The sequence below is a fragment of the Hippocampus bargibanti genome, linkage group LG02, assembly GCF_051943395.1.
Source record: "Hippocampus bargibanti isolate YZ-2025 linkage group LG02, ASM5194339v1, whole genome shotgun sequence".
NCBI classification, from domain to species: domain Eukaryota; kingdom Metazoa; phylum Chordata; class Actinopteri; order Syngnathiformes; family Syngnathidae; genus Hippocampus; species Hippocampus bargibanti.
The window spans coordinates 24,402,952-24,418,131 of record NC_142735.1 but is presented as its reverse complement, the minus strand read 5'-3'; the positions used below and the strand labels follow the sequence as shown (position 1 = coordinate 24,418,131).

General features: G+C 42.6%; 1 protein-coding gene across 1 annotated transcript in view; it reads right to left on the bottom strand.

The window, feature by feature from the left end:
* adamtsl3 (ADAMTS like 3) overlaps positions 1-15,180 on the bottom strand; it is a 67,691-nt gene that overhangs the window by 27,829 nt on the left and 24,682 nt on the right. The window contains exons 3-4 of the mRNA XM_088990378.1: positions 5,083-5,210; positions 1,867-1,912 (exon numbers count right to left, since the gene is read on the bottom strand). Of these exons, the coding sequence (XP_088846504.1) occupies positions 1,867-1,912; positions 5,083-5,210 (174 nt within the window). The remainder of the gene's footprint in view (positions 1-1,866; positions 1,913-5,082; positions 5,211-15,180) is intronic.

The following is a 15,180-nucleotide window of genomic DNA, read 5'->3' as shown; positions in this document are numbered from 1 at the left end:
GGAGACTTGGTGGTGGAATGGGGAGGTGCAGGAGTGTATACAGAGAAAGAGGTTAGCAAAGAAGACGTGGGACGCTGAGAGGACGGACGAGAGTAGACAGCAGTACAAGGAGATGCAGCGCACGGTTAAAGTAAAGGTGGCAAAGGCCAAACAAGAGGCCTATGATGACTTGTATGCTCGGCTAGACAGCAAGGAAGGTGAGATTGATCTTTACAGGCTGGCGAGACAGAGAGACAAAGACGTTAAGGACCTGCAGTGGGTTCGGGTGATTAAGGATAGAGATGGCAATGTATTAACAGGTGCCAGTAGTGTGATGGCAAGATGGAAAGAGTACTTTGAAGAATTGATGAATGAGGAAAATGAGAAGGAACAAAGAGTAGAAGACATGACTGTTGTGGACCAAGATGTAGCAAACATTAGCAAGGGTGAAGTGAGGAGGGCGCTGAAGTGGATGAAGGGGGGAAAGGCACTCGGGCCTGATGATTTACCAATCGAGGTATGGAAGTGTCTTGGAGAGGTGGCGGTGGTGTTCCTGACTGGGTTATTCAACAAAATCTTAGATGGTGAACAGATGCCTGAAGAATGGAGACGAAGTGTACTCGTGCAGATTTTTAAGAACAAAGGAGATGTGCAGAGTTGTACTAACTACAGAGGAACAAAGTTGATGAGCCATACAATGAAACTCTGGGAAAGAGTAGTTGATCTGGAGAAAGCGTACGACAGGGTGCCCAGAGAAGAGCTGTGGTATTGCATGAGGAGAGTGTGGAAAAGAGGTGAAGAAGCGTGTCCAGGCCGGCTGGAGAAAAATGTCAGGTGTGATGTGTGATAGAAGGGTTTCAGCTAGGATGAAAGGAAAAGTGTATAAAACCGTGATCAGACCAGCCATGATGTTTGGACTGGAGACGGTGCCACTGAAGAAAAGACAGGAAGCAGAGCTGGAGGCAGCAGAAATGAAGATGTTGAGGTTTTCTGTGGGAGTGACCAGGTTGGGTAGGATCAGGAATGCATATATAAGAGAGACATCTCATATTAGAGGCTTTGGAGAGAAAGTCAGAGAGGCCAGACTGAGATGGTTTGGACATGTCCGGAGGAGAGAGAGTGACTATATCGGGAGAAGGATGCTGAGTCTTGAAATGGCAGGTAGGAGACCGAGAGGAAGACCGAAGAGGAGGTTTATGGATGTAGTCAAAGAGGACATGAAGGTAGCTGGTGTGAGAGAAGAGGATGCACAAAACTGGAATAGATGGAGGACATTGATTCGCTGTGGCGACCCCTGAAGGGAAAAGCCGAAAGGAAAAGAAGAAGATATGTTGTGTAATTTTTGTGGATGAACTACAACTTATTTAGTAGAAAATTATGTTTTATGGGGACCTGGGAACGGACTATTATTGGAAATAAATGTTTGACAGACAAACATAGTAAACATAGTCCCGGTTATATCGATACTATTTCTATGCACGCACAGAGAAAATTACATGCAAACAGGGTCGGATATATCGATAGTCCCGGTTATATCGATATTTTTTCGGACTCCCTTGAATATCGATATAACGAGGCTTTACTGTATGTATATATATATATATATATATATATATATATATGCACCTGTGTTTGAGTGTCCTGCTATGGGTGATGGGATGTATGCAAAAGAAAAGAAAAAATGATTTGACAAAAAAATTGTTGTTTCTCTACAACAGGTTCATAAATACGGTGTAGATTCTTTATGATCTTCTCCAGTTTAGGTATTTGGCGGCAGCGGGACCTGGCCTCTATAGTCTGCAAATAGCATGAGTTATTTGCAGTTCATCTTGTTTCAAGAAAGCCCATCCCCTCATTTGCAAGTTGCTATGAAGATGCTGAACTTACCACATTACTGCATGTGCGATATTTAATATTCTGCCCTTCGCAGGTCCTAGAGGAGGGAGAAAAGGGAACACTTGTATGAATCGGCTTGGGATGGTGTTGAATGATGAGGCAAACCGCAAGATACACCAGTCATGTGAACCCAAAGGTGCGGTTAGCTCCACATTTCCTCAAAGCTTTTTGAATGTGGCAAGCCGCAAGCTCGCGAGGTTCCGCGGCGAGCTCGCAAAAGACATAACAGTGGCCGTACAAAGTGACCGTGCACGAAGCGCAACACTGGGGCTTTCACAGTCAAACAGAGATTTTAATCACACTTTCAAATCTGCTGACCTTCAATGAAGTAGAAGGTGTTGACGCCACACTAAAATCACCATTTTGTCATGTTTTCCTTGATCCCTACCAAGAGAAAGACTAAATAGCTCCAAACGCAAGAGGGTGTTCCAATCCTGCTTCTCGCCCACCAGTTGTTTTTGCTCCCACTGTTGCGATCATGCGACTGATCAGCCTCCTAAAAATCATCCTAAAAGTACCTTACAGCCGGTCAAACACATTGGAACAGTTTGGGATGTCAGGACGACAATCTCCAATATCTCCACTCCAATTATCGAGCAACCCTCAAAGTTCGCGATCCTTTTGATGCTGACCGATAATAAAACCTGGACGGTGAATATGATGGGCCACTTATCCGTAAATCTGGTGGAAAACAATCAAAGGCAATTTTGTTGACTTTGGAAAACCATGAGAGGAATTCCAGTGTGGAACCAGAATTAGACACAACATGGCAAGGGTTTTTCAGTACGACAGATGACAGAGAGAGTCGAGGATTCTTACGGAGGCAGGCGATACAGAGCATGTGGCGCAGCAGCATTAGTCAAATCCAGACTTGCTTCTCTGCCAAACCGGAGAGACGGGGAACAAATCAGCCTGGGATGAGCGACACACATTTTCCTTTCCTGACAATCTCCAAGGTAAAACTAGAATTCAATACGGTGTCAAAAGTTTTGGGGATCAAATGCGGCAAATGGGGAATAGCTCCAGTCAGACATGGGCCACAAGAACCATCCTCAACAACATTCACATCTACAGTTGAATCTTGACTTACATACGGATGGTAAAATTTGTCATATTATGTAGGCTATTAAAACGGGATTGTGCAAAATTGCAAAGAGGCACTATAGAGTTAGATTTGGGTTAATGTTTAGAGAGATAATGACTTGGGGGAATAAGCTGTTTGAATGTCTGCTGAATTTGGTGCACATGGATTGGCAGGGCCTGCCTAAGGGGAATAGCTGCAAGAGGTGGTGAGCAGGGTGCGCAAGGTCCAGTAGGATTTTCCGTGCCCTTGTCAAGGCCAGGTTACCTCAAAATGTAGGGCACATCACTGTGGAGTGAGCGTGACCTTTACTTTGACCTTTTCATGCACCAATGATGATAACCTGTAACAAAATCAACTGTCAACTATAGTCAGTTCTGCCCCTGATAGGGTTCAAGTCAAGTGGAGTAAGTTGTTTTCATTAACCAGGTACAGATGCTCCCCACCTTACGAAAGAGATATGTTCCGAGTGGATGTTCGTAAAGTGAATTTGGTCGTAAGTTGCTTCAGTGCTATATTTTGTATGGAACGTATGTTTAAGTCAAACACTGAACAGGGATATAAAACACAGACACCCTAACAGTCGTAAAATAAATTCACACCTAATGTAGTACTAGGACATATATCCTTGGCTTTTCAGTAAGCCATTACTTTTTGTTATGTATCGCATCCTCCTGGAGCGTCAGCTGGGAAAAGGGATTTCCTACACGCCCACATACTCAACGCAGCCAATCGTACTTGACTGAACTTGACACTTCAGCACAGCCGGGTGATAATTGGTCAGCCTTGATGTTAGTCGCGTATCCACCCAGCTCTTGAAACCTCCAATGTGTCACGCAGCCAATCGCAAGCGAGCTCGGCCGGAAAAAGGCGCGCAATACAAAATCTAACTTTCAGCATCTCTGTCCAAACATTTTTCGACATACCATTTCGATTACCTGCAAAAATGTTCATATGTACCGTTTTTCATAACACAAATGTTCGTAAGTTGGGGAGCGTCTGTACACTATGGAAGGGTTGGAAAGGTGGAATGGAAATTTAAATGCACAGTAGTTAGCATCATGCCAACTAAAGCAACGAGTTTCATACAAGTAAAAATAAATAAAGAAATAAAAAAATAATGTGTCCCTAAAAAAATAACGAGGAACGGGATGTGGTGATTAAGCAAGCGGCGAAACAATTGCCGATGTGAGTCGGCAATGGGTGGGTGATGATTATGGGAAACGAAAAGTGCCGCAACGCAATCAAGCCAGGCTGTTACGACTGCACAGCTGATGAAGGTGACATTACAAATGTTGTCGCTCCTAAACAAAGAGCATTGTTTTGTTTTTTTAAATGTACACTTTATTAACAAACAACATAAACGACTCCCCTTCCGCATTCGACCCGAGAGGTATTCAAAGATCGCATCCGAACAACGTAAATTAATGATAGCTTCAGTGGCACTCATAAAATCAAAAATAACAGAAACAGAAAATCCTGTGAGAAAATCACACAAAAAAAGCTTGTGTTTGTGAGCAAACAAGAAATAAACATTTTTTTTCAATTATTAACATTTTGAACAATTTCAGTTTCCGACACCGGTAAAATGGGTGCTATTCACTTCTTTTTTTCTCTATTTCTTTTGCTGTACCACAAATTGTTTGAAAGAGATCACACCCTCAAATTTGACTCGGGTATCACCATTCTGTTTCCAGGAATGCACCAAAGCCTTCACCGATGGACGTCTGTCTGCTAATCGTTGGTAACGGCATTGCGGGAACTCCCATTGCAGACGATGGGAGGGTGACTCACGCTATTAAGGCAATTGTCTGGGTTTATTTGGCGGAATGACTGGGAGCAGCAGAGAGAGGCCGACTAGACTTAATTTGAAAGCCAAAATATGGAAGTTTAATCGAAAGCAGCCCGACTGCAGGCGGGAGGCGTTGCCTTTTCCCAAAGTCAAAATGAATCAGGGTGGCGTTTGAACATGCAAATTGGCCACAAGACATTTCCATTTATCCAAAAGTCAACAAGGTATTTCGTTTTGTAAATACGGCTCACGTGATCCCGCTTCAGGTTGGAGCTCGACGTTGGCCGTTTGTGCCGACAAAATATAGCACAAGGCAATTGGGCGCAAGACTTACTTGGAACTGAGGCATCGTCTCAGGGAATACGACGCTCCTCCTCCGCAGGTACGGGAACATTCGCTCCATGAGCCCCAGGCGTCCCACAGAGTTTCTCGGTCCTCTTCCGAACGGGCCGTCCGTGAGCTCTGTGCATCAAGAAATTGGGATAAAGGAGAGTAAATGAATTCAGGGTCACGGTTCTGGTTTACAAAGCGTGCGCTACGTCGGCCCTGACGAGCGCTCACCCTCTCAATGGCATGGTGCTATTTTTGGCAGCAAGGCTCGGAATATTACTGCTGCTTCCAATGTCAATATTATGAGAAGATGATTTTTTTTGGAGATGGGAGGTTTTTAAAAAAAAAAAAAAGGATGATCCATTCATCATGAGGCCCAGTGTTTTCCTATTCCTGCACAGGAAGCGTGGAGATGGGGGCTTCATTTTTGAGTGATTTAATATTACAGATTCATCAAGTTGCAAAACAAGGTGTTCATTTGGAAAAACCTGGCATGGTCATGTGATACATGTGTCATATGATACGTGTGTCATATGATACGAGTGTGCTGCGTTTCCGTCTTTTAGCCCGACAATGCCGCTGGCGGTCGATCGCATGATGCCAAAGGGGGGAGAAGCAAGGCCGGCAAAGCTGGTGTCCTTCCAAAAGACAGGCGAGAAACTGCATTGTCTCTTTTTCATAAAAAAAAAAGTAATAATACTCTGCCAAATGGAACTAATGCTGGGACAAATCATCCGCCTCCCATAGCAGTTGGAATGTGGCTGAAAATACTTTCAATTCAATATCGGACATTCAGTGGAGGAATTAAGGCTGTGAAAAGAAAATGGATGCAAAGTAAGTTGAAAAAAAAAAACTAAAAATGATCCCTCCTATCATTTCACGCAATATATACGCGGATGTTGGCATCAAAGCATATTTTCAGAAATACTTTATGTCACTGTTCCTGCATAGTTTTAATTATCTTCCCCACCCCCTAAAGTGGGACAAAAACAGACTTCAAGACTTCATCTCAGCGATAATATTACAAATGAACTGCGCCTTTGTTGTTTTTCAAAGAAGGTGCAGGTGTCAGCAAGAGAAGAAAAAATGACAAGACGAGAAATTGAATTATTTTTTGGGGACATTTGCGATGTGTCATCTCAGTTCTGGCTGCTCTAGACAACAAATCGACAAGGACAATAACAACAGAAGGAGAATGACATTTCTTTTTGCTTACTTTTCTTCCCACTTGGATGACAATGTCAAACTGTTGCCAGCCATTTTTGCCTTGCGTGTAACTCGCATGATTATTTTTTTGCACCGATTTTATGTCAGCATCCGTTGCCAAGCCGAACATCCAACCTGTTCATCAACAGATAAATTTAACTCGCTGGTTTGGCTCTGAAGCAAAGAAATTGATGTCCAATTCATCTTAGAGATTATACTGCATATGTTTGCCCATTTTCTTTTGGAGAAATCAAATACATAAAAATTATCTTTTTATTGAAACGGTGGGACATGGACTGATATCAACGGGATGGCAATCGCGTACAAAGCCCAGTAATGGCTCTTCATTATGACTGTGGGCCAACTCTTGCATCGTTTGGATCTGCGCTAAATCAACAGACTTGGTCGGGCAGCCTCTTTTGAAGGGCTATCAAGGAATTTTCGCAGTCAACTGGCAAGAAATCTGAGCTGGAGGCCGAACGAGGCTGGCGGACAGAGTAGAGGACAAATGACAGCTATGACGTTTTGGCACCTGGCTCGTCTATTGTTCTCCACCAAAGCGAGAAAATACAAAGCGCCCGCGGGGATTTGGAGGGCTAATAATCAAACGGCTCGCATGTCCGTTTGGCGGCTATCGAATCTGTCCTGCTGGCCGTCGGAGTGCATTCGTGGGGGACGAACTGGGCTCGTTTTTGCATTGTCAAATGAGAAAAACAGAAAGGTTGACTCAATGTCTCATGTACTTAATCAAGCGGAAAGAAGGAAATGAGCAAGAGCGCCCATGCTCACTGATGGACAGAATCGATGCTCGTCACCTGTCAGCATCTAAGGACTTTTTCCTGGATGGGGGTAGGCGGGAGACAAGAAACCCGACCCATACACCTTCTCCTAAATACACACACAGTGGTTGACCTTGTCAGGTTGGCAAGACATTTGATAGCAGCACATCTGCTCAATCAATCCCTTGTCTTCCGCATCACTAACCCACCATGGGGGCGTTATTTGATCCCAGAGGAAGCAAAGGACAATTTTCAGCCACAGCGGATAATGTGCAAGGACCTCCAGGATGTACCAGAGTAACAGGTCCGATTTATGGATGCTCATGCAGAAAAAAAATCAGAAAAGAGGCACCAAGAAAAGTGAGATGTTACAGTACCAGGATGAGAACAGCGGTCAGTAGCAGTTGGCAAGCCGTTGCGCCCTCCATGACTTCACAAGGCCTGCTGAAGCTGTCTATGCTCCTCTTTGGGTCAATCTATGTGTCTAGTCCCGCTGTAGCTTTCAGTCTGCATCTGGGCTGCTTAGAAGCGCCTTGGATTTAGGGGGAGGGTATGGAAGGAGGGAGGCAGGGAAGGAGGAAGGGAGGAGTGTATATGTGAAGTGTGTGGACGGGTGGTGGGGGATGGCCTCGGGTCTGGCACAGGAGCCAATCAATAAATACGCTTCAGTGAAGGTTCGTTCATGTTTTGCTGTATTCGAATGTCCAATTGACTAACTTCATTCTAGTGAATGTTCAAATGTCAGCCTTGACTTCGCTTGTGGCCGGCTTCCCCTCTTTCACTTTATCTCGGGAAATTGAAATAAAAAGCAGAGGCCTATTTGAAGCCTGTGAGTGTGCATGAACGTCACCCCCCCAAAGAAAAACTATCAAAGAGGGCTGGGGGGGCTTAGTCCTATTCTAACATCTGGCACTTTCAGCCCAGCGCATAGGGAGGTCGGGAACAAGCCTGGTGAATGGACAATTGCTGAGCAAAATAAATAAATAAATAAAAAAGCTTTTTGATGTACGGCTCTCGGCAACGTTCCAGTTTCTGCCACGGCCCGGATGAAACAAGCCACCCAGCCACGTTGCGCCCAATGTGTTCTTCTAGAATTAAAACATGGCAACCGCACCACAAATGGACATCGGGTTTGAACTGCGGGGGCTTGCGCTCACCCCACCCACTTGGTTTCCAACCCCCGATGTTTGCTTTCAGAAGAAATCCTTCTCATATTTGCAAGTGCAGAAAATAAACGGTGGACACTGAGGCTGCCAGAGAAGGAAATGAAGGTGCATGATTGACAATCCACTGGAAGTGTTGTTGACCACAATATTGCTAGAGATGGTCTTGCCCTCAAAAAAATACTAATAATCTTCTTCCTTTCCTTTCGGCTTTTCCCTTTAGGGGTCGCCACAGCGAATCAGGGTCCTCCATCTAACCCGGTTTTGTGCATCCTCTTCTCTCACACCAGCTACCTTCACGTCCTCTTTGACAACATCCATAAACCTCCTCTTTGGTTTTCCTCTCAGTCTCCTGCCTGGCAGTTCAAGGCTCTACATCCTTCTCACAATGTCCAAACCATCTAAGTCTGGCCTCTCTGATTTTATCTTCAAAGCCTCTAACATGAGTTGTCCCTCTGATATACCGTATTTATTCGAGTATACCATGTATAACGCGCACCCTAATTTTCAATTAAAAATCAGTATAAAATTGTGTTTAACTTTTTCTCGGCTCACACCAAGCATTGTGATAAAAATCATTTATTGACAATGTAAACACTGAATCCAAACTCTGGATATTGGTAATTGTGCAACACAGCATTTCTTAACTAACGTTTCAGTGTGGGCGAGGCGAGGGAAAGGAAATGAAGTGTAGCTAAATAAATGTTAATAATAATCAATATAATAACAATTTTAAAAAATACAATTAAAAAAAAAGGAATGCGTGTGATCCGGGTCTTTAAGAGAATCGAAACTGAAGGGCAAGAATAGCTATGGAAATGCTGCCCCCTCCTGGAAGGATAAAGCATTAAATATACAGTAAAGTCTCGTTATATCGATATTCTCGGGAGTCCGAAAAAATATCGATATAACCGGGACTATCGATATATCCGACCCTGCGCGCATGTAATTTTCTCCTTGCGTTCATAGAAATAGTATCGTAATAAGCGGTACTATCGATATAACCGATATCGAGATATAACGAGACTTTACTGTATATGAGATTTTTTTTCCCAGGACTCGTTCATAACGCGCACCCAAACTTTTAGTTCTTTTTAGGTCGAAAATTTTGCGTGTTATACTCAAATAAATACGGTACTCATTCCTGATCCTATCCAACCTGGTTACTCCCAAAGAAAACCTCAACATCTTCATCTCTGCTAAGTAAAATAATACAAAAAGAAACAAGCGTGGATTTTGCATTTTTGGTTGCAATGCAACACCACAAAGATAAAATCAGAAAAACAATTTGAATCAAATTACGAGTAATTTGATAAAATGAGTTTTTTGTTACCACGGCAACCCAGATCACCTGCTTCAGTGTTTGGCTGGGACGCCCCTCATATCACTGGACTCAAGAGGGGGGCGGCAAGCCCATTTAAGTCATTCTGTGTGCTCCAGGCATGATTTACATCAAAGTTATTGTTAAAACAGCTTGCTGGGCCAGTGCCTTAAAACGTTTTACCAGGATTGATTTTTTTTTAACGAGCTGCAGCTGAATAGTGACCACATTTCTCAATACTTCTCCAAATCTGAAGATCGGAATACAGTTGTAATCCCACAGTGCCAGTCCAAATTAAGACAGATGGATGGTGAGCGGTAAAACTGCAATTTTACATACTTCTTTGAAGTATTTCTCATAAAATGACAATAAATAAATAAATAAATAAATAAATAAATAAATACAATTCTAGCTACCATGCTTAGATTTTTAAGATGGCCGACTGAGGCGACCAGAATGCACTTTGCAGGTTGAAATGTTTTCAAAAATAAGATGTTGCTCGAAAGATATCAGGAGGTCAAAGCTCACAAACGGCTTCCTCCTCCTGCGACCAGTACTAATATTTTAGATTTCCTTCAACTAGGCCAACTTTACAAAGACACTTGAGACCATACGCCACCTCTTTGACCCAATTACAGAACTTCCCGTCCTCAGTAAACTGGAAGAAATGGGTAAAGTCTGCGACCCAAAAAAATCCCAATTTAGTCACCGCATCTGCTAAATGCTAAATCTAAATCAGGCTATGCCAAACCCATGAGGTTCACAACAAACCTCAGTTTTTCTTTCCACGCTTGACACCGACGAATGTCGCGACATTGTCGATAAAAATACTTTGAAAGTGAACAGAGGACTGAGCTGCTCCGTCTGTGGACGCTCACATCCTGCCCCTTTTCATCTCCCGAGAAACTCCTGGCCGAATACATCGTTTGTTTTGGTTTCCTGATGCGCCTCAAACGACATAAGTATCAAGCAGGGTTTCCGAACACGTCAATAGCGATCGACTGGTAGTCGATCGCGAGGTGTGTAGAGGGAAAAAGGAGACAAAAAAACAAAAACAAAAAATGTACCTGTAAAGTGTCCATGACAGTTTTGAAAGGCGCTTCAAAATGAAATGTATTATTATTATTATTATTATTATTATTATTATTATTATTATTATTATTATTATTATTATTATATAAAAAAACACAAATTACAATTACAATTTAAAATATGAAAACAAAATATACATAAAATAAATACAATTTTCCAAAATAAAATCACATTTTAATAAAAGCAGGTCACTTTAAATCTACGGTGGCGCGTGACGGCACCACTGGAAATATTTAGAGATCAGTAGTCTGGAATTGGATTGGATTGGATTGGATTTGCCTTTATTAGTCTCGCAGTGGAGAAATTTACATTTCACGAATTGCAGATTGCAATCCGAGTTGTTACGCAATATATTTTATTATTATTACTGTCATTCGGAGGTTGTTTCATGTACAATTCTCCGTGAGCATTGGCAAGGAACCTGGATATCCTGGAGAAGCATTTTAAAACGGTACACGTGAGCTACGATCATTGCTTGAACTGCATTTGGGGCTTAGCTCGGTGGGAAATGGTGTTACAACCCTTCAAAGTAAAATACTGAACGTCAACGGAACCTTTTGTGTCATTTCTAGGGACAAGAAAGTTGCAGGTAAGTTGCCCAGTTGGGTGTCAACTGCGTGAAAAAATACCAAACATGAAACAGATCCCACCACCATCCAAATGTGAGCAGTGAGGCACCTGGTTTGCCTCAGCAGCTTATTAAACTTGATGAGAGTGCTGAGCATTCACACTCCAAGTGAGCCTGAAGCTGTTATTACCACCCCCGCTCCCAAAAAAAGAGCCGTCTGATCTGCTGAGAAGGCTCCATCGAGCCTCGGTTTCGTTTTTCAGCCCGAAAACTTGCAGTCACATCGCTAACATGTGTTTTTGATCGTTGAAAATGTATTATGTGTTGTCTTTGGCTTCAGAACATCCGCGGAAAGCGATAGTAATGTGATAAAGGAGGTCAAAGTTAGGCTTTAACCCTTTTGGAACAGACTTTGCTTGCTGACATTTTCCCATCCGCAAGATAATGATGCAATAACAAGTAGCAACGAAAAGGTAGTCAAGTTCCTTGTCATGACCTGCGGCTGACCTATAAAGATGGCAACAGCTAAATCAAGGTGGGAGGAGAAGGGGGTATAAGGAAACCTCATTTGCCAACTGTCCTTTGAGAAACTATAAATTCAGTGAGATTCTTTTGATATACGTGCAATTAAGTTTTCAACGAGGCATGTCTCGAACAATGACTCCATCGCTCACACAGAGACTCGATCTGCTGTGGATTCCAGCAAAGTTCAAACATGAACATAGCACATAAAAAGGCTTTGACCTTAGTTGCTTCATGGGAGTTAATCCTTTGAGCCATCCGTCCATTTTCAACACCCCTTATCCTGAACAGGTTCACGGCAGTAAAAAATGCTCAAGCAGGAACAGCAACAAGGTCAATATTCCGACAAGCATCAACCAGCTTGTGTCACGGTTTGCGAGGTGATGATGGTTGTGGATCCCAAATAAGCAGGCAGGAAGGAGCAGCAGGTTATATTTGACAAATTGTATTAAAATAAAGTCAGAAGGAACAAAATCTAAAACATCAAAGTCGTCCGAACAGAAAAGTACAAAGTACAAAGTATCAAAGAAAACCACGAGTAGAAATCTGCCAAGATGAAACAAACCTGACAGGGTGAAGCAAACACATTCAATGACCTGACACGGAATGGTCGTGCCGGGAGTCCTTTTAACTGCCACTGATTGGAACGACCGACACCTGTGCAGCTGCAGGTGGGGCTGACAGCGCCACCCGTTGGTAGCCAACCAGATCGTGACAGCTTGTCAGTCCTGAAATACATGGCAAATGCTGATAGGCAGCAGGTATGCGCCCTCGTCCGTCACCCGAAAGCCCTCGTCCGTCACCCGCCGGCGTAACACAGGAACAAGATCGTGACTAATTGGAACCAACCGCACACATCAGCGACACCATCAAGCCACACTTCAACATAACTGAAAAAGACACATCTACGTTTTGCAAATGTCGTGCCTAAGAAGCGTGAAAATGAGCAAAGTCAACACCCACCCAAGCCGATTCATTTGCACCGTCCAGCATCCTCTCACCCGAGAGTGTATACGGTTCGGAGAACATGCGTTGATGCATACCGGTGTCAGCACTTTGTATCATTTGACAAGAAACTTGTCATTAAACACGTCGATACAAACGGCGCAAATGACCCTGACAGTTGACAAAGCAGAATCAAACTCATTCGCCGTCAAGATTTCTGTCGGCTTGAAGGAAAGAAAAGAGGAAACATGGGTGTATGGCTAAACAGCATCCCGCATCCCGATCCCCCGTTAATCCCCTCAAACTTCTTTGGCAAAAGCCTCACAGCTGTCTAAATAGGCTACCGCAGTGAGAGCCGCTCGGCCAGCAAATAAGGAAAAAAGTATGACTAATTTTGAACTCAAATGCAATTCTGTTAAGCCCCCTAACGCCTCCTTTGCGAGGCGGCAGTCAGTTCAACAGCGGAACCCAGTGGCGGAGATTTAAAGCAAAAAGAATCTGCAAAGGTATGACCAACAGCAAGTCCATTGCAGTGGTACTTCTACTTGTGAAATAATATTTTAACAAGGAACATTTGTAAGCCAAGACGCGTTTTCCGTGTAAATATCCTAATCCGTTCCAAGGTCACCAAATTTCAAACAAAAATGTTTTTCAAGCATATAAATGCATCAAAATATATAAGAAATACATGCTACAATAAGTTAATAATAAATAATAAAGAATATAGAATAAAAATGGTTATTTAACTTTTTTCTGCTTCCTCACAATTTTTTGTTTTTGCTCACAAATGTTTTTTTTGCCCGGCATTTTGTAAATACAGTAAAGTCTCGTTATATCGATATCGTTAAGATCACAGGTGTCAAAGTCAAGGCCCGCGGGCCAAATCCGGCCCGCCACATCATTTTTTTCGGCCCGCGAAAGCAAATCAAACTTGTTAAATTCTATGATAAATTGCTAAAATCTGAGCCAAAATTTCATATTTTTGGATTTCAACCACAATAAAAGTCATTATTCTTGACTTCAGATTTGAAAACGAGTTATTCATTAATTTGCTGTGTGCTCTATATGTAATATTTGAAGGGATTTAAACATTCTAATGGGTTCCCCAAATTCATAACGGCCCTCGAGGGGAAACCATAACTACAATGTGGCCCGCGGCAAAAAATGACTTTGACACCCCTGGTTCATATTGATAATACTGCTTATTACGACACTATTTTCATTTCCCGTGCACATTTCTAGTCTTTTTATGTATAATTAGTTCCGTTTAGTACGATTCGTGGTTTTTACGATAATCCGGTTACTACGGTGCTCTTTTTCATCTCCCGCCGGCCATTTTGCTATGTATATATCGATACAAAAGATACTTACTGTGAATATGATGTGATATTTGCTTAGGGGTTTCTATACAGTACCACCATTATCGAAATCTGTATCGGTCGCTGCGCTGTATCGGTCGCTGTATCGGTTGCGCCATTGGTCGACTTGGTCACGTGACGTGGTGACGTGAGTTTGTGTAGCAGAGCCATTTTCTACCGTCTTCAACAATGGCGACAACAATGGCATACATGTTTGCAATCGATTAAAGAATTATATGTGCCATTTTGAGGCAACAATGGGGGAACATCTCTCACCCCAAAAAAAAGAGGCACAAAATGGCGAGCTCCCGATGGCCACCTCCGTTTCTTATATGGCGCTTTGATGCCCTCTAAAGGCGGCTTTTAGGCGCAACACGCTTCTCAGACCAAACATACTTCATCAACGTAAGTAATGTAAACGTTGCAGTTTTGGTTTTTCATGCATGTACTGTATTTAATTGTGTATCATTCAGATGTATCTTTATCGCTTGCAACAATCACTGTTTTTTTCGTGGTTTCGTGTGAATAGAACGTGAGGATTTTGTATTGGTGGAATTTTTGAAAGGAAATAGTCATTAAAAAAGTGTAAAGACGTTTTTATTTTATGCACAAATTTATTTTTCACTTCACTACTGTACAAAAAGCATGTTAGATACGCAATCCATGAACCCAATGATAAAATGACATGCTATATCAAAGATACCCCGTTTACGTGTTGCCCCCCCTCCTTTAATGCAGTTCGGCGCAGGACGGATATATCGACAGTACGGTTATATCGATATTTTTTTTAACTCCCGAGAATATCGATATAATGAGGCTTTACTGTACCTTATCCAAAGACGTTTGCTTTTGTTGGCTTTGAAATATCGTTTGAAAATGTCCAAAGCAAAATCAACATAGCAGGCGATCGCCCGACTGTCGAACTAATTTTTTGGGTGATTTACATTTACGTGAACTATTGGAACTCCTCATAGCCCGAGTGGCAAAAACAAGGACACTCATTTGATAGAAGTCCCTCTTAGCCATTGGGATGCCAGGAAGATGCTTGGTCATAGCCAATATCAGAGCAGCTATAAGTATGTTACGTTCATGAAAGAGCTGTAAGTAGCAGCCCATACTACACTTTTACCTTTCATATCTTGAAATTT